We start from the raw sequence: 23,882 nt of genomic DNA, 5'->3' as shown, positions 1-23,882 counted from the left end.
TGGGGGAGCCCCACGCGCAAGGAGTGCGCCCGTGAGGAAAGCCGCCCAGCGTGAAAAGAAAGAGCAGCCTGACCAGGAATGGCGCCGCCCACACTTCCCGTACCACTGACGACAACAGAAGCGGACAAAGACACAAGACGCAGCAAATAGACACCAAGAACAGACAACCAGGGGAGGGGAGGAAATTAAATAAATAAATAAATCTTTAATAAAAATAAAAATAAAAATAAAAATAAAAATAAAAATATCATGAGTTGTTTTTAAAAATTTCATACTATGTCACATTAAACTATCTTTATGCTTTTAATATTCTCTTTAGCCCAAAAATTACTTATGAGCACTTACTCTGTTTTTAAAATTGTGTCTACATGGGATTCACTACAAAATATGGGCAAATTATAGAAAATTCTAATTTTAATTTAAGTTGAAGTGATTATGGTAATCATTATACACAGCATCATGATTCCAGTGATAACATCACTAGTTTGGTTAAGCTGAGCTGAAGTTATGGCCATAATATATTGTTGAATCAAGGCCAAGAGTGATGTATATCATATGATCCTATGTGTAATGGATTAAATTCTTTTCAACAAAAAGATATGTTAAAATCCTAACCCATAGTACCTCTGAATGTGACCTTATTTGGAAATAGGGTCTTTGTATACATATTCAAGTTAGCATGAGGTCATATTGAATTAGGATGGGACAATATCCCATATGACTGGTGTCCTTATAAGAAATGGAGAAGAGACAAAGATGCTGAAAGGAGAATACATTGTGAATACGGCTGTGTGAAGTCAGAGGTAGAGATTGGAGTTATGCTGCCATAAGCCAAGAAATTCCTGGGGCAACTAGAAGCTAAGAAGAGGCATGGAAGTATTCCTCCCTAGAACTTTCAGAGGAAATATGGCCCTGCTAAAACCTTGATTTTGAACTTCTAACCCCCAAAACTCTGAGAGAACAAATCTCTCTTGACTTCAGCTACTCAATTTGTGGTACTTCATTACAGCAACTCTAGAAAACTAATATACTGTTTTTCTAAAAACAGTGGTAAACATATGAAGCTTATATATTTATTTATGTTCAAATGAGGATAACAAGACATGGAACATATAATCACCAGACCCATACTATTGATTTCTTTGGTGGGGTAGGCAGTTAGAGCTTAATTCTTTACATAATTATAATTTATCACTTCTTACAAGAAGGATGTATTTTTTTTTAATATTTATAAAGAAATTTAATGGGATGGAGGTAGTTCCAATTTTAAATATTTAAATTTTATTCTACAACGTTTTAGCAGTTTGGATATAAAAAGACTTACTAGGGTCCTTTAAAACTCACATGAAACCAGTACCCACAACTTGGTGTTGAAATCTATTTGATCCTAAAGTAAAAAGTCTTAAGAAGAGACTCTTGGGGGAAAAGTGTACATACAGAAGATGCCTAAAAGTATAAGGATGGCAGACCTCCTCAGTATATTCTACACAGTAATTTGCTCCTACCACTCATGGAAATATATATAAATTCACTGATCCCCTCTGTGGAGATATGCTACCACTGTTTCTATGCCACCTAAAAGCATTTCCTTACAAATGGAACACAAAAGCGGGAAATAAAGGTTGACTTTTATTCACCAACATTTGACTCAGCACTACTTTCTTACCCCACCTCAGCAACTCTCCTTTTGCTTTCATTCTAAGAAGCAGAAAAACATATGTGGTAAGAGAGAGCAAGATACTTAGCAGGATTTTTTTTAAGATTTATTTTTTATTTACTTCTATCCCTTTTCCCTCTCTGTTGTCTGCTCTCTGTGTCCATTTGCTGTGTGTTCTTCTGTAGTCTGCTTGTATTCTTGTCAGTGGCACAGGGAATCTGTGTCTCTTTTTGTTGCGTCATCTTGCTGCATCAGCTCTCTGTGTGTGCAGCGACACTCCTGGGCGGGCTGCACTTTTTTCACATGGGGTGGCTCTCCTTATGGAGCGCACTCCTTGCTCATGGGGTTCCCCTACACGGGGGACACCCCTGCATGGCAGGGCACTCCTTACTTGCATAAGCACTGTGCATGGGCCAGCTCACCAGATGGGTCAGGAGGCCCTGGATTTGAACGCTGGACCTCCCATGTGGTAGGTGGATGCTCTATCAGTTGAGCCAAATCCACTTCCCACTTAGTAGGATTTAAAACCTAATGCTATGTAATTTAAACATTGCATCTTGGGACTGGGATGGTCTTGGGCCTTGCGTACCACTGCATCACTGCTTCTACAAATGGTCACTGGGGAAGATTAATAAATCAAGCATTGGATTCACCCACGTTTAGAAGTTGCATTATTCATTTCTGTCCCTAGCACACAGACTTCAGTAGTAGCAGCAACATACTGATATGTCAAGAAGTCTAGAATCAAATAGGGCAGTGGTGGAGGAGTGTTCTTAAGCCATAAATCTATGGGAGATACATCAATTTGAGGAAGGATAACAACAAAAATAACCAATTGATTTTTCTTCTGGTTTCAAACTCAAGATAACTATCTTATTTTTCCTTTAATATTTACTTGTTTTTTCTTTAAAGAAATACATTTTCTACTTGGCTTTTTTGTAAAGTTTCAGTCTCATAATTTCTTATAAAAAAGAGAGGTAGCTTACTAATTTATTATACAAATATTTATTAAGTGATCATTGCTATATGCTTGGCTCTGTTTAGACATTGGGAATACAATAGTGAATTGAACAACCAAAAACAATTACCCTCATGAGGAAAAAATAGAAGTGAAGAAATTTTCAGACAAAATCTAAGAAAATTCACTATAAGCAGACCCACACCAAAGGATACTAAAGAATGTTTAGAACTTTAATTTTAAAATGTGTTTAAAAAAAAAAATGTTTAGGAGAAGAAAATGATGTCACATGAAAGATCAGAGATGCAGAAAGATCAAAAAGTATTGCGTTAAATACATAACAACATATATGAATCAGGGTTGTGGGGAAATGGAGTTAAACAGTTAAAGTCTGCATTGCCCATGAAAAAGGGCAATGTTTATATTAATAACCATTTTTACATCAGAAAAACATGCTATAAACTACTTTGAGTGAGTGTAATATGCGGTATAAGTAGGTATAACATGCAATCTAATGGAGGGAAAATGGAATAAAAACAATTTTTATAAAGGCAAGAGGAAAGAATATGAGAACTAGAACAGGTAGCATAAGCAGAAATCATGTGGTGTAAGTGTAGATTTAAATGCACATTTATCAGTAATTGCATTAAAGATAAATTAATCAAATGTTTCAATGAAAGACAAAGTATCTGTCACAGTAAAAAAGGAGTTAAATTATTTGCTGTTTGGAAGAGACATAGCTAAAAAAAATGCAGAAGGATAGAAATTAAAAGATGGGAAAACACATGCCATGTAAATATAAGACAAAAGAGAGCTTATGAAGCTATTATTATTATATAAAAGACAAAATAGGCTTAAAGATGAAAAGCATTACAGTAGACAAAGTGTATTTCATAGTGTTAGAAGGCTTGATTTACCAGTGAGGTGTAACAATTTTAAATTCATATACATGTAATAGCACAGCCTCAAAATCTGTGTAATAAAAACTGACAAGGGGAAATAGACCAATCCAGTCATGGGAAAGATTGGCCTATGTCTTTCTCAAGCATTGGTAGAAAAAGAAGACTGAAAAAAAGGTTTGAATATAGACAATAAAACAATGTAATTAGGAAGCTTGACCCAATAGACAGAGAAACACTGCACCCAGTGGCTGCTGAGCACATATTCTTTTCAAGAAAACTAGAAAGTATGCACAAATTGGCCATATCTAAGGCCATAAATCAAGTCTAGAAATTTCAAAGGATTGACTCAGTGAATATTCTTTGACCACTGAGATAAAATGAGAAATAACTAAGTTAGAAAACCTACAAATATGTGCAAATTAAGCAGTAAGTTTCTAAATATCCATGATACAAAGAATAAATCCCAATGGAAATGAATAAATATTTTGAACCAAATGATAATGAAAACTCTGACATATCAAAACTTGTGGAATAATATTAAAGCAATGAAATTTATAGTCTCGAATATATTAGACAAGCAGAAAGTCTGAAAAACAATGAGCTAAACAATTATCTTAAAAAATTAGAAAAAAAAAGAATAGCAATTTAACAAAAAAAATGGAAATAAGGAATAAAAATGGAAATGGAATTAATAAAGAAATTAATTAAATAGAAAATAAACATACAATAGAGAGATTACCAAAGCCAATGGATGGCGCTTAGAAATGAGTAAAGCTTATCAGTCCCTGGCAACAGTGATCAAGATAAAAAAAGAGACGCCATTACATACTACCAGAAATTTTTAAATCATTAGTTTCTTCAGATGTTAAAATAAGAGATTATTACCAACCATGTTTGTCAAAATAACTTGAAAACTTAAATGAAATAGAAAAATTCCTAAAAAAATTTTTTGACATGAGGATAGTATGGCAAATCTATATATTCCTATATTTATATCTATCAAAGAAATTGAATCGGTTATTGAAAATCTTCATACAGCTACAGGTCTAGGTGGATTCACTTATCAATTTTATTAAGAATTTAATGGGGGAAAAAAGACAATTTTACAGAAACTTTTCCAGAAAACAGAGCACACCCTAACTCATTTTAGGTGGTCAGTGGAATCTAGATTCTTTTAAGTATAACCAACATTTCTTTTGGAAATGTTTTGGAAAGGATCACTGCATTTCTTTTAAATGTTTTACAGGGGCATTGTCCAACAGGCCCACCTAAGAATTATTTAATTCTCCAGGAAAATGAAGCTTTGTTTGGCTTATTTTTTTTAAGATTATTTCTTTCTCAACCCACCCCCCCCCCCCCCCTCATTTTTTGCACTCACTGCTCCCTGCGTCCATTTGCTCTGTGTTTTTCTGTGTCTGTTTATCTTCTCTTTAGGTAGCACCGGGACCAGATCCTGGGACCTTCCAGAGTGGGAGAGAGGCACTCGATCTCTTGTGCCACCTCAGCTTCCTGGTCTGCTGTATCTCTTATTGTCTTTTCTCTGTGTCTCTTTTTGTTGTTTCATCTTGCTGCACCAGCTCTCTGCATGGGTTAGCACTCTGGCACACAGTTCAGTACACCGCATGGGTCAGCACTGTGCGTGGTCCAGCTCTCTGCTCAGGGCAGCTCACCATGTAGGCCAGCTTGCCTTCACCAGGAGGCCCTGGGAATCAAACCCTGGACCTCCTTTATGATAGATGGGAGCCCAGTCACTTAAGCCACATCTGCTTCTGTGACTTACTATTTTTTTTTTTAATTTACTTTTCTCCACTTCCCCCTCCCCACCCAGTTGTCTGTTTTCTGTGTCCATTCACTGTGTGTTCTTCTGTGTCCACTTCTATTCTTGTCAGTGGCACTGGGAATCTGTGTCTCTTTTTGTTGCATAATCTTGCTGCATCAGCTCTCCGTGTGTGCAACACCATTCCTGGACAGGCTGCACTTTTTTCGCACTGGGTGGCTCTCCTTATGGGGTGCACTCCTTGTGCGTGGGGCTCCCTTACTCAGGAGACACCCCTGTGTGGCACGGCACTCCTTGCGCACATCAACACTGCGCATGAGCCAGCTCTACACAGGTCAAAGAGGCCCTGGGTTTGAACCATGGACCTCCCATGTGGTAGACAGATGCTCTATCTGTTGAGCCAAGTCTGCTTCCCATTACTATTTTTTTTAAATAAAATTTTATTGGAGTGGGTGGAGACCCACATAATGAGCAGGAAGGTATTGGACTTCCATCCTGGGGAGGCCTTCTAAACTCTCAAATAGAGGGGTAGGTGTCTGTCTAGAGCATTGGCAGTGCTTAATAGAGGACAGACCAGTATGTCAAGCCTTCAATGTTGGTGCAATTAATTATGAATCTTGTTCTTCAAATAGTGAAACCTGGTGGTTGCCATGGGCCCTGAGGGGAGAGGGAGGGAGAAATAGAATAGATGGAATGTGGGGCCTTTTGGGGGTAATGGAGATTTTCTACATGATCTTGCAATGATTGATACAAGCCATGTTAAATTCCATCAGAATTTATAAAACTGTATGGTCCAAAATGTAAACCATAATGTAAACCATTGACAATGGTTAGTTGTTTAAATATTTGTATATCAATTGTAACTAATGTCCCATCCACCTATAAATGTTATTAATATGGGAAAGGAGAAAAGGGGGAGGATGTTGGGTATATAGAAATCCCCTATATTCTGTATGGGACTTTTCTGTAACTTAAAACTTCTTTGAAGACAAAATGAAAAAAAGTAAGACATGGGGGCATAAATGGAAGAAAATATTACTGAACATACAAGACAACAGATCTTACAGTGATGAAAAACATAATGTCAGATTTTTAAAATATTTTTTCATCATTTTAACAAATTTTTTTTAATTTTTAAATTTTTAAAAATTTTTTGTTTTATTATTTTTAAAATTGTCATTATCATTTCATTTCCTTATTAATTGTATTTGGTTATTTTGTTGGCTTCATTTTTTAAGAAGTTTCAGATCACAGAAGGGTTACAATTATGACAAGAGGATCATTGGTGTGGAGTGGCAGTATCGGGGGATACATGGGAGGTGGTTCACCTGGGGCATACCTATAAGGCAGAAAAATGTGTTCGAGTGTTCATGGGGCACTGTCACGTGGGTGGAGATTAACAAAATAACTGAAAGAATATTGAATTCCCATCCTGGGGAGCTCTGCCACATTCTCTAATGAAACAGCAAGAATCCCCTGAGTACAGGGGCAATGACCAGTGAAGGAGGATGGTTCATTGATGGGCCTTTGATATTGATGACTGTACTTATGAACCTTTACTTTTGAAATTGAAACTTAGCCTAGTATTATAGGGTGCCTAAGAGTTACCTCCAGAAAGTCTCCTTGTTGCTCAAATGTGGCCTCTATCTAAGCCAAACTCAGCTTATAAATGCATTACCTAACCCCAGCATAGGACATGACTCCTGGGAATGAGCCTCCCTGGCACCAACTAGCAATGCAATTGGAGAAAGACCTTGACCAAAAGGGGCAAAAGGTAAAGACAAATGAGTTTATATGTCTAAGAGACTTCAAAGTGAGTTGGGATGTCATTTCAGATGTATGTTTATGCATGTTTCAGCAGGATCTCATTGACTGCCAAAGTGAATACTACCTCAAATAGCAGGGCTCCTGAGGGCTCTGGAGACATCCAGACACTATAGACAGGGCAGATAACTTGGTGCCTTGCCAGTGGGCCCTACACTGGAATTTATGCTCCCCAGTGTGACAGAACACTCAGGATTGGGGAATGAACTATGGACCAAAGATGTACTGGTGTTCTACTATATACTTATCATGATTCTAGCAATGTAAGATCTTATATCATTGATGTGGAGGCAGGAGCCACTGCAGGTTCTGAGGTCAGGAAGAGGGAAAAACAGGTGTAACATGGGTGCATTTTTGGGACTTGGGAGTTGTTCTGAATGACATTGCAATGACAGATACAGGCCATTATATATCTTGCCATAATCTAAAAAATTGTTCAGGAGAGAGTGTGAACTACAATGTAAACTCTAATCCATGCTTAGTTGCAATGCTCCAAAATGTGTTCATCAATTGTAACAAATGTACCACACTAATGAAGGATATTGTTAATGTGAGAAAATGTGGGAGGTATAGGGAGTGAGGCATATGGGAATCCCCTTTATTTTTTATGTAATATTTGTGTAATCTAAGTATCTTTTAAGAAAATAATGTATTTTTAAAAATTTTATTAGAATATATCATTCATACATGAACATACATAACAATAAGTGTGTAGTAAAAGTTGTGAACTTAGAAAACAAGCATGCATATCATCATACAGGGCTCCCATATATCACCACACCACCAGCATCTTGCATTGTTGTGAAACAATTGTTATCAGCTATGAAAGAGCATCATTTGACTTACTATTTACTGACTAAGGCCCAGACTAAGTGAAGTTACTTATTTTACTTTTTGTCTGGTAGAAGTGTGAATGATTTCTGTCAGGTAGAAAAGATAACTCCAAAAGTAAGTTTTGTTTTGTTTTGTTTTGTATTGCTCTGTAGGACATTAAGCAATTTTATATCTTCTCATCATCTTATTATGGCACACTTTGAATACATATATATTTTCTCTGATTCTCATAGAACTTACTTTATACTCAATGAGTTAAATAAATCTTTACTGATATTGATACATGCGCAATCTATATTTGTATGACATGTTTCTAACTTTAACCATATATGAACTTCGCAATAGTAAAACTTGATAACATTAAGAAAAAGGAAAATTATGTCACATTCATCAATGTAGATTTTTAAATCCTTCACAAATATTATCAAATTGAATCCAAGGATATATAAAATGAATAATACATCACTACTAAATTGAGTTATTCCAGGGGAAGCAAGGTTAACTTACCAGCTGAAAGGAAATCAATAAACTCACCATAGTAACAGGAATAACAAAGGCCACATAAGATCATATCAATAGATGTAGCTAGCATGATGTTTCAGGGTGAAGTGATGGAAGTTTCCCATTGTACTTTAGAGACAAGGTAGAATGCCTAACATCACCACTTCAATTCATCCAGTGGATACAGCAAGAAAAACAAGTGTGTAAGTTCTAGAATGGAAGAACAAAAAACATTTTTTTCCTCATAAAATTACTGTATACATAGAAAATGCATAAGAAATCTACAGGCACCCTCTTAGAGTTAATAACAAGTACAGCAAAGTTTCTGAATACAAAACTAATTTAGGAAATAATTTTCCTTTATGTCTACCAAGAAATAGAAGGTATACCAGGCTGCCTTCCACTTACATGGGCAAGTTTCCTAACCTCTCACCTCAGTTTCCTCAACTGTATAATAGAGATGATAATATCGTATTTTATTCATTCTAAGACAATTTTTCCATATTTTAACATCTTTGAAATTATGGTGTGTCTTATAATTGATGTGTTAAATTTGATGACATATGGTAGCGTATACCTCATAAGGTGTTTTTTACAAGATTTATTTTTTATTTATTTCTCTCCCCTTCCCTGCCCTCCCCTCCCCCCCCCCCCCCCCCCCCCCCCCCCCGCATTGTCTGCTCTCTTTGTCCATTCGCTATGTGTATTCTTCTGTGTCTGTTTGGATTCTTGTCAGCGGCACCGGAAACCTGAGTCCCTTTTTGTTGCATCATCTTGCTGTATCAGCTCTCCATGTGTGCAGCGCCACTCCTGGGCAATCTGCACTTTTTTCGCAAGAGTGGCTCTCCTTATGGAGCACACTCCTTCTGCATGGGGCTTGCCTACTTATTTTTAATTATGGTAAAATATAAAAATCAAGTTAACCATTTTAAGTGGGTAATTCTTTGATATTACTTATATTGACAATACTGTGTAACTCTGACCACTCTCTATTCCAGACTGTTTTCACTATCCTAAACCAAAACTCATACCCATTAGTAAGGAACTCCCCATTCCCCCCCTGTTTTCTACCCTTTGAAGGCACATTCTGCTTTCTCTTTTTCTAAATATTTGATATAAAAAAACATACAAGATTTGTCCTATTGTATTTGGATTATTACACTCAACATTATGTCTTCTAAGTACATCCATGTTGTAACATAAACCAGCACTAAGGTGGTTTTGAGGGTAAATGAGTAAATAAATTTAATGTATTATACTTACAATGGAGCTTGGCACTTAACAAATGTTCAATAATGCTAGCTATAACTACAATCTTCCATTGTGTTTTCCAACAAGTTATTATTTCTGTAAAGAAAGCTTCTGATTTTTTAATGAATTCATTTTGTAAAACTGTCTTACAAAATTTTGTTTCTAATATATTTTAGTTGACTCTTGAATTTCACAAGAATATAGACATATCAATTTAATTTGAATATTTATACATCTTTTCATTCTTTTCAAGTTTCACAATTTTCTGTACCTTAATAATTATTACAATAATAGCAATGATAGTAATGATGGAGATCATTATAGCTAAAACTAATGAAGAGCTTACTGTATATTAGGCACTGTTCTAAACATTTTACATATCAAGATCTTTGCCTTTTTCTTTTCAATGGCCATGGTTAAATTATGGTATATCAAGCTCATGGAATATTAATATAGCCCCTGAAAATACAAACTATGCAGCATGTATAAAATTACTTGTTACTTATCTTTAAATGATAAACAATTATGTCTACAGTATGATTTTAGGTGTGTAAAATTTATGCATCTGAAAAAGAACCAAAAATCATGGGAAGTGACTTGTTGGGAAGGAATTCTAGATATTTCTCATTTCTAAAAATTTTTCTTTTTTATTTTAAAATTAGATAATAACTGCATTAAAATATATTAAGGGTTTATAATCTAAGGACACAGAACAATTTATAGTTGTTTGTTTAAAAAAAGGAGCAACTTCCCAGTATATTGCTAACGTAGAATTTTTATGAGAAATCAGAAGAATGATTTTTTTTTTTCAATATGATGCTTTAATTAGTACACAGTGCCTTTTCAGCATATTAAAAATGGGATTTAAGTAGGTCCCTGGAAGAAGTAAAGTAGTTGTGGACATAATGGGGGGGAAAAATCTCAAGAATTAAAGATTAAAGCAATGCACATTTAAAAAAAAATAAGTCTCATATATTAAAATTAGCTACTAATCATAGAAATGTTTAAAGTGTTGAATAAATAGTCTAATCTGATATTTTGCAAATACACATTTAATAGTCGCTTGATCCATTTATGTGTGTGTGCTTGTGGATTGTTGACACATGTCAACTATACCAAAAAACACAAAATAAAACAAAAAAGATTGTTCTCTCAAAACCGTCTCTTTTTCCTAATTGTTTTACTAAAAGACAAAGTATTAAGATCATTGCAGAAATATGATTCTCCCCTGTTTTAAAAGTAATTCCAATAGACTAGGACCGGTGTAGTGCAAGTTCAGTTTAAAATCAGATATAAGCTAGAATCTACTATCTGCTTATATTTTTGCACATTCTTTAAATATCACATAATATCTTCATTGTATCCATATCCAAAAGAAATAAGGAGGACCCCTATCTCACGCCATATAAAAAACTAACTCAAAATGGATCAAGTACCTAAATATAAAAGCTAGAACCATGAAACTCCTACAAGAAAATGTAGGAAAAAATTCAAGATCTTGTTGTAGGTGGTAGTTTCTTAAACCTTATACCCAAAGCATGAGAAACAACAACAACAAAAAACAGATGAATGGGACCTCCTCAAAATTAAATACTTTTGTACCTCAAAGGACTTTGTCAAAGGGGTGAAAAGACAGCTGACTCAATGGGAGAAAATATTTGGCAATCCCATATCCAATAAGCGTTTAATACCCAAAATATATAAAGAGATGCTACAACTTAACAATAAGAAGATAAACTACCTGGTTTTAAAAAATGGGCAAAAGCATGAGACCTGGCAATACCATTGCTAGGTATATACCCAGAAGAACTGAGAGCAGTGACACAATAGATATCTGCACACAGATATTCATAGCAGCATTATTCACACACACAAAAAACAAATATCCGTCAACTGATGAATGGATAAACAAATTGTACAGTATACACATGATGGAATATTATGCAGTGGTAAGAAGAAATGAAGTTATGAAGCATGTGACAACATGGATGAACCTGGAGAACATGTTGAGTGAAGCAAGCCAGACACAAAAGGACAAATACTGTATGATTGCCCTATTATGAACTAAATATATTATGTGAAATATGAATATGGGTAGAATTGCATATATAAGACTGTTTTTCTTTGAAGCTGAGCAAATTAAGTTAGTAGTACAAAATGTTATCAGACAAAAAAAATTATACTAAGTGAAGAACACCAGACACAGAGTACTACATATTGTGTGATTCCATTTATATGAAATGTAAATATAAGTCAATAAATAAAAATGAAAGCTTAGTGGTTCTGTCGGTCTGAGGAAGGAATGCTAAGGGGTGTGGAGTCTTTCTTTTTGAAGTAATGAAATTGTTCTAAAATTTTTGAGATGAATGTACAGCATTGTGATCATACCAAAAGCCATTGGTTATACACTTTGGATAGAATAGTCAGAAACAGCAGCTATGTACAACGGGGGAAGTATATAGAGACTGAGAGGTGAGGAAAATTTTCTTGTTTGTTGGTTTGTCTGGTTTTTTTATTATTGAAATAATTAAAATGCTCTAATAATGAAGGGATGAACGCACAACTGTGTATATAGCAAATACCACTGATTGTACACCTTGGATGAATTGTGTGTTTATTAATATGTATCAATCAAATTGGTTTGTTTAAAAACTGGGCAAAAAACTTGAATAGACATTTGTCCAAAGAAGAAATACAAATGGCAAAAAAAACACCACACATGAAAAAATGTTCAACATCACTAGTGATTGGGAAAATGAAAGTCAAAACTACAATGAGAGATATTTTCACACCTTTTAGAATGGCCACTATTAAAAAGTCAGAAAACTACAAGTGTTGGAGAAAATGTGGAGCTATAGGAACGCTTATTCACTGTTGGTGAGAGTGTATAATTGTACAGCCATTGTAGAGGACTGTTTGGCAGTTCCTAAAGAAGTTAAATAAAGACGACATGTGACCCAGCAATACTACTATTAGGTATATACCCAGAAGAACTGAGAACAGTGACAAAACCAGACACCTGCACACCGAAGGTCATAGCAGCATTATTCCTGATTGCCAAAAGACAATTCAGGTGTCCATCAACCGATGAATGGATAAACAAATTGTGTATAAACACAATGGAATATTTTGCAACTATAAGAAGAAATAAGGTCATGAAGCATATGACAACATGGATGAACCTGGAGTACATTATGTTGAGTGAAGCAAGCCAGACACAAAAGGACAAATAATGTGTGATTGCACTGTTAATTACTAAATATACTGTGTAAACTCATGGAATTAATAATTAGAATAGATTAATAGGTCACCAGAAAACAGAATAAGGGTAGAGAATGGAAAGCTGAGGTTTAGTCTGTGCAGATTTGGTAAAAAGGTTGTTTGTAAATTATTGGAAATGAATAGAAATAGTAAAAGCACATCATAGTATTTGTAACTAGTAGAGCTATTATATGGGTATGACAGTGGTTGAAAGGGAAAGTCTAAGAACATGTTTACTTCTAGAAGGAAAGCTAAAGAATGTACCATGGGACTGTATAGCATAGTGAAACCTCATGCGAAGTACAAGTATGGGTAACTTTGCATATATAGGACTGTTTTTACAAAATATAAATACAAACAAACTAGAAAGACAGAAACAGAATAGCTATGTCTGGAGAGAAGCTTAGAGAGATTGAGAGGTGAGGTTTTCTTGTTTTTCTGTTTATTATTATTGCAATAATGACAATGCTCTAAAAATTGTTCAAGTGATGAATACACACTGTGATTATGCTGAATACCATTGATTATACACTTTGGATGGATTTATACTTTATTAATATATATCAATAAAATTGATTTGTTTAAAAAATGAGATATAGGCTAAGACCTACTGTCTGCTTATAATTTTGCACATTCTTTAACTGTCTCATAATATATAAATAAAATTTTCCATCTTCATTGTAACTGAATACAATTCTGAATAGAATTATGAACTCAGTAACCAACTTTTTGTTTATGTACACAATGGATTATAGCATATACTATTTAATTGATTTTTTGTTGTTGATTCAATTTGATATCCATTATTTGGTCATTTATTTACTTAAACTAAAGTCAAAAGAGAGAATATAAAATCCTTTTGGATTCTAGAATTTTTGTTATTTCCTTTTTAAGCCTCTCCTTAATGATGCTTCATAAAAGAATGGGGGATGGTAACTGAGTCTTCCTGAGAATTCAAATATATACCTTTCACTTAAATGGAGACTTTCTTTCCTTATTCAAGTCAAGTGTTTGTGTAAATTTTGAATTTCTGGTTTAGACTTTTGACCTAAGTCTAATTATAAGCCAAGGGTCAGTTCCATTGCATATAATGGGGCTTTCAGCTTGGAACAAACATTTTTCTAAAGACAGAGAACGTTTTCAAATGGATTTAAGATGGGCAATTTACATCTCCTCTTTGAATTCTTTTCCAATTCTTTTTTGTTTCCAGTCTGGCTCCTCTTTATCATCAATGGTAATCATAAACTTCTTCAAAAGAAAAAAGCTATCTTATAGTAAAACACAGACTTGATGTTTCAAATTTATCTTAATTGATTACTTCAGGTTTAATTAGAAGCTTTTAACCTACCTAGAGCACAGCTGTTATTAACCATGAAGAATAATGCAGAGAAAACCTATCTATGTCTGGTTAATCAGTCTATTCCCACTAATGTTAGTTGTCTGGTCTGGTCTCTTGTATGCAAAGCTTCGTGCCTTTCCTCATTTTTCTTCCACATGTGAAACAGATATTGCTAGACAGATAACGGTTTTATACATCACATTTCCTGATTTTAGAGTTAGATTTACTTGGACATTGCCTTGGCGTATTTTTGCAGTTTTCTACTAGAGCAAATATAAGCACTAGGAGAGGGGAGATCATTTCTCTCCTATTTACTGCTACAACATGACAATGCTTGTAACATCACAGGGCCTAGTGTTTGATAGGCATGCAATAAATATTTGTTGAATTAAGTTAACTTAAATTTGCCTACTCTTTAAATTTGTCAAAGAATAAGTGATTTATATAAAATCCATCTTTTAAAGTAGAGTAGGTTCCTACCTGTTTATCCCTATAGTAGATAATTTCTAGAACATGAGGCAGTATAAAATATGAAAGGAGGCAACTATACAAGGAGAAAGACAACATGGACTTTTGTGTGTTGTGCATAGAGACATCATCATCCCTTTTTAGTCTGTATGCATGTATAAATATAGAGAGTCGGGAGGATTAGTCACAGAACAAAGTGAACACACGAGATAGTTCATTGGTGAGTGCTGAATCTTAAAGTCAAATTTTTTCTGTATTAAATGGAGATTTAAAAGTAAATAATTATGGGTACTTAAGAACTTTTCCTCATGATAATTCAGAGGAAAACAATATTCAATTATTTATCATATGTTTTTTAATTGTCATTTATATAGATTAAGTATACATTTTTGCTTTGACATTTGTTGTAGTATTTGCTAAGAATGATGTCTTACATTTTGTTGTATTTCATTAAATTTTAGTTAAACATTGATGAGATTGTTGAAGATAATACAGAATTATTATCTTAGGTGTGATAATGGCATTTTCATTATAGTTTAAAAGAAAAAGTTCCCTATCTCTAGTTACTGAAATATTTACAGATGAAATACTATATCTAGAATTTGCTTTCAAATAATCCATGTTGAGAGTAAGAAGTAATGGGTGAGAGTATGGATGAAAAAGATTAGCCTTGAGGTGATAATTTTTAAAGCTGGGTGGTAGCACTACAAGACTGGATTGCTTTTCTATTTGACTGTATCTGAAGGATAAAACCTCCATTCAAGTAAATTGAGTAAAAAAAGATCTAATGGGTGCCTCAGTGGTAATCACCGGACATTGTAAATCCTCATAGGGCCCACTGGATGGAATGGAGGAGAGTGGGGGCCATGATGTGGACCATTGTCTATAAGGTGCAGAGGTGCCCAAAGATGTACTTACCAAATCCAATGGATGTGTCATGATGATGGAAACGAGTGTTGTTGGGGGGGGAGAGGGGGGGGTGGGGGGGGTGGGGATGAATGGGACCTCACATATATATTTTTAATGTAACATTATTACAAAGTCAATAAAAAAAAAATTAATTTAAAAAAAAAAAAAAAAGATCTAATGATTATGAAGTGAACATCTTTGACGTTTCTAAAATTTCTAATTTATTGGTTAGTTTTACCAGGAACATTCAACATTTTTCTCAGGCTCATATTATGAAAACCCACATTATAACACTGTTTTGTTATGCGAACTTATTTAAAAAACATAAAAAAAAAAAAACCACTTAGAATCCACTTTGAAAAAGTGTGTTTTATTTTGCTATTGTAATATACAAATTTACCTGCAAGCTATGTTTTAGTTTTCTACCTATTTTAAACCAAACTTTAGTAGAAATTCAAGAGTCTGTTGGAATTGATTCCTGTAGGTTGCTCTTTAAGGTAACTTGACAGTTTTCATCTTTAAAAAAATGTTTCTATTAGAGCTAAAATTAGCAAAATCTCAAATAAGTATCCTTCTCTATTCCATTTTTAAATACGAAATTTGAGGAATTAAAAAATGGACCTCCACTGCCTTTTTGGTGCCCTTTAAATCCCTGTCCCATTGTCACAACATGCAATCACAAATTCAACCCAGATTGAACATAGTTTCTTATAGTTATGACCAGTGCTTTAAATTTCTTCATTTATATTACTTTGCCATACTTTGGACAATGCTATTAATTTATATATTAATTAATTTAATTGGACTCACTTATTTATGGTGCTAACGTGTGATTTTCTAATAGTGGCCTGCCACTACATGAGGAGTCTTTCTTTCCCCTAGATTTCTTCACATGATTTTTTTATACTTTGTCTCTTCTGCATCTAATAGCTATATGATATTTTTCCCTTTTCTTTGAGCAATTCACAACCTTACTCTATGCTACTATAGTGCTATGCCTTTGTTATTTTGTATTATAGCAATATGCTGAGTATTTGTATGATTGCAATAGGGCTTCTATCACTTTATATTGGCCATTGAGCACATTGTGGGACCAAAATCCACTTGTTTGCCATTCTCAGATATTGCATGTTACTATGAATAGATAAACTTCTCACTTTTCCTTTATGCTTTATCTTGACTAAATGTAAATTGCATGTGCTTATCCAATTTCAGCTTTTTTTTTAGCTTCCTGACTCATTTCTTATTCTGCTCACTAGTATCTTTTCCCTTAGCGTTTGGCATCCTTAGACAAGCTGTTTATGTGTAACTGCCCATGTGAGGTGAACTGTAATGAGAATAATATCCCTACTCTAACAGAAGAAGAGAAACAAAATGAAACTCCAGCTTCCATCTGGAAACCATTAACTTCTCCTCTACAAAAAAGTAAGCTTATATTTCACTTGGTTATATTTTCTTTATCTCCTCTGTTGTTCTGTAGTAGAATTGTTTATAAAGGCTCATGTAATTACAAACTTGCTGTTATGACATTTTACTTCCTAATTTTTGCAGAATATTAACAATAATAACACCTAATATTACTGAGCAGTTATTTTGAGGACTGAGAGCTACATATATATATATATATCACTTAATTTAGTTCTAAATTACTAATTACTGAATATATTCTAAAGTGCTGTCATTATCACCATTTTGCACAGCTGGTAAGTTGTGGAGTAGAAATTCAAACATTGGCATCTGACCCAAAGTCCTGAGCAGTTTTAACCACTATGATATTTAACCCTTTAAAAAAAGAAAAATAAAAAAATGTGTTCATGATGCTGAAACAATCAACTGAAAAATAAAAAATTAGTCAAAACCTGAGTGTTCTTTATTGAGATTTTAAAAAGAGTAAAATTGGTAGAATTACATTATTTTCCATTTAAATCATTTTATAGTGTAGACACCGTGAAAATTAGTTGTCATAAATATATATTTAGGTGATACATTTTCTTTCTCTCTATTAACATCATTGGCTCCTTCCCTTTTTCTTTAAACTTCTAATTAGTCCTTTTGCCTAGTTTGAACATTAATTTCTTCTGAAAGCACACACACACTCTCTCTCACACACATGCAAAAATATTAATTTGAAAGGAAATAGGATTGGTTATTGGACACTCAAATTATTTTTAAAATTACAAATTAGATTGTTTTAAGATTAATTTTTTAAATATAGAAGTAGTGATGTATTTTAGAATGCAAACCTTTCAACTTATGAAGAGACTCTCTTACTAACCTCCATTCTGTGAGCTGATTCACAGTATAGTGATAGCCTTTGTAGGTGACCTGACATCTGAGGTATAAAATTTTCGTGCCCTTATCACATCCTCTTGGCCCATATCTGATTCCATTTACAGCAGTGAAGAACAGTGCTGGGCACACTGACAATGTACTGTCATAAGCTCTGGCTGTGCATTTCTCCATTCTTCTGTGTCAGGGTTTTCTCTAAAATCAAGAGAGCTTAGACAGTCCTTGTGCCAGGGAAGAATGGAAGGGTGAGAGAGTTACTGGCCATGCACAGCAACCCTCAACTAATGGGACACAGGTAATTGTGAATAAAAGCTCCAGCCAGACATCCTTCATGTGTCAAGTTTGAGGCATGTTCTTCAGAATTCCTCAGAGAATCCCCAGTAGAACTGATCTTCAGTTGCCCAAAGCCATAACCATTACTGGCTTTTCCTTCTCTGTCTCACTTCTCCTGCCTCCTCACACTGCTTCTTGGGAGTCACCTCCCAAATAGGTTTCCTACATCCAAATTTATGTCTTAGACTCTTTGGGGACAACCCTAACTAAGACAGGAATTTAGAACTGAATCTTCAGATAACTTAAAGAACCCAATGTTCTTTAGAATCCTGTATTTTAATTTAAAATGTTCAATGGCACACTTTAAGAATCTGCTTGGCCTTAAGTACTTATTACACAGTTCATGATTCATCTATGTCAGGGAAAGGATATCCTTATGTATACCTGACGTGTACATTTCATTGCTTCAAGTCTATACTTAGTGGTAAATGCTTTTAAATATAGATTTGAAAACGTGTTACTACCATGTTTACCCTCTCTAATTATTCATAGTTTGCTTGTTAAAACCCAGTGGTAAAGGAAGGAACACGTTTCCTTAACTTGACATTTTATCCTAAAAGATGTAGTTTTTCCAGTTATTCTCTTTTATGATACTATATTAAAGTGTTGATTGGCATCTGTTATTACAGGTTTCATTTACTGTTTTCTTTTTTTGTCTTTCTGTTCAAGGTCAAGAACCAGTGTGTTCAGAAAAATCTCCAGGTGGTTACCAGTAGATTAGTGGCATCACAGCCCCCTTTCTCTCATTCAATGAAGAAAGTGTTAAAAGTGCAGCTGCTCAAGCCTTTTCTTCTCTCCAAGGTGCTAATTTAGCTAGTACTTAGTAAAGAAACTACTTTGAAAATCCAGAAAAGGAATTAACAGGTTTATTTATTTTTCTTTATTCTAAGCCTCCCAAAAACCTGAGTCTATGAGTATCTGACATTAAATGACCTTTAGGGGTTAACTGTGATTTAAAATTGACTGTCCAGGGATATGCATTTATTTGGAAATTCATAAGCATCAATGTGATAAGGAGAAAAAGTAAAACCCATGGATTTGAATTATCTCTGATATGTGTTCTACAGCTTTATGCAAATAACTGTGGCTCCTTTCTGTAGTCAGACTCTAGATGCATGTGTGTATGTATGCTGGGTATGCCGTGTGCTTCCTAAAGTACTTTTGTTAACACCATAATTTTAAATTAAGTTTTCCAGAAAGCTGTTCCTGCTGTACATTTTGGCATCTGAGATTAGGTCAGTGACCGTAAATCTCATTTATGTACTTAATGCAAAAGAGATAATGCTGTCTTGGGAATCATGTAAGCCAGATTCCTTACTTGGCCCCTCTTACAAGATATTGACATATGAAAGAAAATGCCCCCATTTTGTTTTGCATCTTTCTTCATTTAAAACTTTAAATAAAGAATGTTTATGTGGGGTTCTTTTTCATTCATAAAAATGGAAATCACCCTAAGTGTTGCATGAGTAGGCTTGTATTCTTGTTCACGAATTCGCATGATGGATTGGCCCATAAAATCTTTACGTTTGGCTTGTGCAGCTGAGTTCATGACTGAATACAGAATGATAAGGAAGCTTAGCATTTTGTAGAAAATAAAGAAATCATGCCTTCTAGATGGCCCTTAAGCTAGCTTTTAACTGCCTGAAAATCAGATAGAAAAGTATAATCAAACTTGCCATTAAAGGCACAGTGTTCTGTATAAATCTTTGGGGCATAATCTGTAAATTAATGCAAAGTGATTCTTTAACATTTATTTGGTTTTCATTATATTTGCATGGATGTCTGTGTGTGTGTGTGTGTGTGTGTGTGTGTGTGTGTGTGTATACCCTTTCCATCCATCAGAACTTAAAATAGAAATGATGGATTGTGTCACTGGCCAGTCCAGCAACCTATTTCTTTCAACACATTACTGTGTATTTACTGTTTTAGCTATATTGTTTTCAATTTCTGGCAAAATAGTCAGTTTTTGATCCTGGATAGAAAATGTCAGTGTTCACATTTCCTGTGGGGTTTTGGCCTTTTTATGAAAAGGTAGGGGAGAGCTAAATGAATTATGATGCTGTCATCTGAAGAAACCACAGCGTATTTCTTTGTCAAATTTTAGCAAGAATAGAAATGATCATCTGCTAGTATAAACCTTTCATTGAACCCTATCAGCAGTTCACCCAGGCTTCTGCCTGTTCTCTTTTATGAGAATAGCATACAAAAGTCCTTTTCACCTTCCCTTTGCAAGGTTAATTAACTTAATAACCCCAAAAGAGAGAAATTTTTCCAGAGGAGTTTATAAATATACTTTTCAGTTTAAGTAATATTAAAATTAAGAATAACTTGTCTCAATGCAAATAGTTTGTGGAAAAAGCATGTCTTATTAATTTAGGGAAAGCTGATACCCTTTCCATCCTTTACAATTCCATTTCCCTATATTTAATAGAAAACCAAATATTACCTGATAGCATCTGTGCATTATAATCTTACAAATCAATACATTCTGGATGCTAATAATAGCTAATGTACATTATAATCATCTGATACTGCAGTTTGCCAGACTTAAGTGCTCCTTAGTAATGATCAGGTTATACTTTCTAATATCTGTGACTGACTTCTAAGGAAATATCTTTGTTTAGAATAATTATGTTAGGTTCCTACCTATTTGGCATAATTCATAGAAAAATAATCTGAGTACTAAGGATTGTGATTTATGTGGATTCTTCTTCAGTTTAATTTTTTAGCACTCTTTTTGTAACACAAGTTTCAAATGACTTTTTAAGACTTAATTTTCATTTATCTTTTTTGACAAATAATTTTAATTCTTTGTGTCCTTTTACCTCCTTTTCCTTCAATATCTCTTTTTACCTTTTGGCCAGCCACACATAACATTCATTTGTTTAATTCCATAACATTCATTCAATAAATACTTGTTTAGTAAATACTTAGTACTATGCTAGATGCTTGGGTTTATAACAAAAGAGAATAAAATGTACTTTTTTTCTGCCCTCTGGGACTTAGAGTCTAGTGGGGAAAATACTCATTGGTTAACCACAACACATAAGTTTTGAGAGACGGGTGCACCTAACCTAGATTTTTGGGCTCTGAGTTTCTAGGTAGTTGCCAAGGAAAGAAGGGGAAAGAAAGGAGAAAAATGCTACCTGTTAGAGGCAATAAATAGCATTTGTGAGTCCTAAAAGCAAGAGAGAGTATGATGGCCATAGAGGACCTGAAAACAGTGGCAGGAAAGGGAGGCAGAAAATGATTAACATAAGTCAACCTGCAAGCATCTATTGAGTGTGTATTATATGTGGTTTCTGTGTCATGTCATTGAGATGCCCTAAAAGATTTTATAGTCAACTGACAAAAGGGTTATTATCAATTTGTGTTTAAGGATTAAGGTGGATTTTTCTTGTAGGAAAAGTAAACTCTGTAGATTGTTTAGAGAATTGTACTTTTAGTCCCATGAAGACTTTCCCAGGCATCTTTCCTACCTTTGGTATATAAAAGGCAGCTGCTTTCAAACTGTCCTGAGTATGTGTCTACCCAGATATTATAGTCTCTACCTTTTTCATAATGAGGAAATATGGTCCTCGTATCATTTTTCACAGGTGTGATTAACTAAACTTCATCCCAGTGCATGGAAATTTTGATGGTTCATGTTACCATGATGGTGAGTCAAGTAACCAATGCAACCTCTAAAGTTGTAGGAGAGTTTAAATAAACAAGGTATATATAACATCATACCATTACCGTATTTCTTCACAAAGATAACTTTGATAATTTTAAAAGGAATTGAATGTTAAAAAATGATTTATAAATTATGTATATAGCTTAACATTTCCATGTGTATTATTTGCACAGACCAGTTATACAACTATCTTTGTATTTGACAAATAGTAAGTCTATTTTGTTCATATAGCACTGTTTTCTTGGACAATTATAAAATGTTTAAGCTATTAAATGTCTGCATATAATGCCTAAAATGGTTTGTCACAGTTTTGTGCATGAGTGTGACAAAAATTCAATGTTGTAGAAGGATACACAGTAAAAAATAAAGGTGAATGGTAGTATAAGTCTATACACGTTCAAATTTAGAAGACACTGACAAGTTTTCCAAAGAAGTTGTGTCAATTTCCACTTCCACTAGAAGTGTATTGTTATTGCTTCACATTCTTGTCAGCACTAGGTATTGAATGTCTTTTCAGTTTTTTCTATTCTTGTGTGTATGTTGTGTTATCACACTGTGGTTTTAATTTGCATTGCTCTAATTATTAATGGGATTGAACACCTTTTCATATATTTACCAGCCATTTCGACATCCCTTGTAAAGTGCCTGTTTAAGTGTCTTCCCTTTTTTCTTTTGGGTTACCCATCTTTTTAAATTGATTTGTAAGAGTTCTTTATGTATTCTAGATATGATAACTTTGTCAAATACATATGTTACAAATATCTCATTCTATAACTTATCTTTTTCTTTCTTTATGGTATCTTTTATAAACAATTTTATTATTTTAACATAATGCAATTTATCACTTTTTCCTTTATGGTTAGTACTTTCTGTGTCCTGTCGAAGAAAAAAATCCCCTAACCCAAGGCCATATAAAGAAGTGTTATGTTATCTTCTAGAAGCTTTATTGTATCCTTTTCACATTTAGAAATACAGTTTCCCTGGAATTGTTTTTTGTGTATAGAGTGAACAAAGGTCTAAGTTTTATGTTTTCCATATGGGTATATGGTAGAATCAACACCATTGTTTGAAAGGATGATTGTTTCTCCAGTGCAGCATTATCTTTCTTATAAATGAAGTATTCCTGTAACTTGGCTCTATATCCAAACTCTGTTCAGTTCTATTGGTCAATTTTTCTTTCTTTGTTCTAGTTCCACACTATCCTAATTATAGAAGCTTTCAAATAAGTCTTGCTACCTAGTAGAATAAGTCTTCCTTCCAACTTGGTTCTTCAAAATTGCTTTGGCTCTTCTTAGACTTTGAAGTTCTATGAAAATTTTAGAATCAGTGTGTCAATTTTAACCAAAAAAAAACCCCTGTAATTTAGATTGGGAGTGCATAAAATATGCAAATTAATTAGGAGAAAATGAGATTTCTACCATATTGAGACTCCCAATTCATGAATATGGTATATACCTCATATTCAGGTTTTTTTGGCTTTCAATCACTTATTTAATTTATCTGGCAGTTTCAGGAATTTATGAAGCAAATAGCATGATATTTGTCAAACGAAAATTAGAGGGATAGGCTATGCCTGGCTGGGTAGTAATTTAATTACAAATTGTAGAACAATGTCTTCAGTGCTTTTCTCTCAAAGTAGCTGACCCTGCCATGTATCCCCAGACCAGAGTTACAAATATGTGAATCTAACTCTGATGGAGAGATTCCCAGAGGGAAATTTGGTGTCAGAAATGTGGGGTAGGGGTGGCTTCACATAAGAAGGGGTACTTGCCTCCAGAAGATTAGTGATCTACACAGGCAGTCCTGGCAGTATGGCCAGAGCTCATGTAATCAGAGCCTGCATTCAGAGAAGATTGTCACTTGAACCGAGGGCATACACTGCAGCTAGCAATAATCAGGAATC

At 34.2% G+C, this 23,882-nt stretch overlaps 1 protein-coding gene across 2 annotated transcripts in view; it reads left to right on the top strand.

The window, feature by feature from the left end:
* The window catches only part of DPH6 (diphthamine biosynthesis 6), a 213,049-nt gene extending 190,775 nt beyond the window's left edge, over positions 1–22,274 (top strand). For both annotated transcript variants that reach the window (XM_071214094.1, XM_071214093.1), the window contains 2 exons: positions 16,956–17,106; positions 18,973–22,274. In XM_071214094.1, the coding sequence (XP_071070195.1) occupies positions 16,956–16,971 (16 nt within the window). In that variant the 3' untranslated portion in view covers positions 16,972–17,106; positions 18,973–22,274. The remainder of the gene's footprint in view (positions 1–16,955; positions 17,107–18,972) is intronic.
* The last annotated feature ends 1,608 nt before the right edge of the window (positions 22,275–23,882 follow it).

The sequence above is a fragment of the Dasypus novemcinctus genome, chromosome 3 (genome assembly GCF_030445035.2).
Source record: "Dasypus novemcinctus isolate mDasNov1 chromosome 3, mDasNov1.1.hap2, whole genome shotgun sequence".
NCBI lineage: Eukaryota > Metazoa > Chordata > Mammalia > Cingulata > Dasypodidae > Dasypus > Dasypus novemcinctus.
The sequence above is the reverse complement of the archived record's forward strand: the minus strand, read 5'-3'. Positions and strand labels throughout refer to the sequence as shown.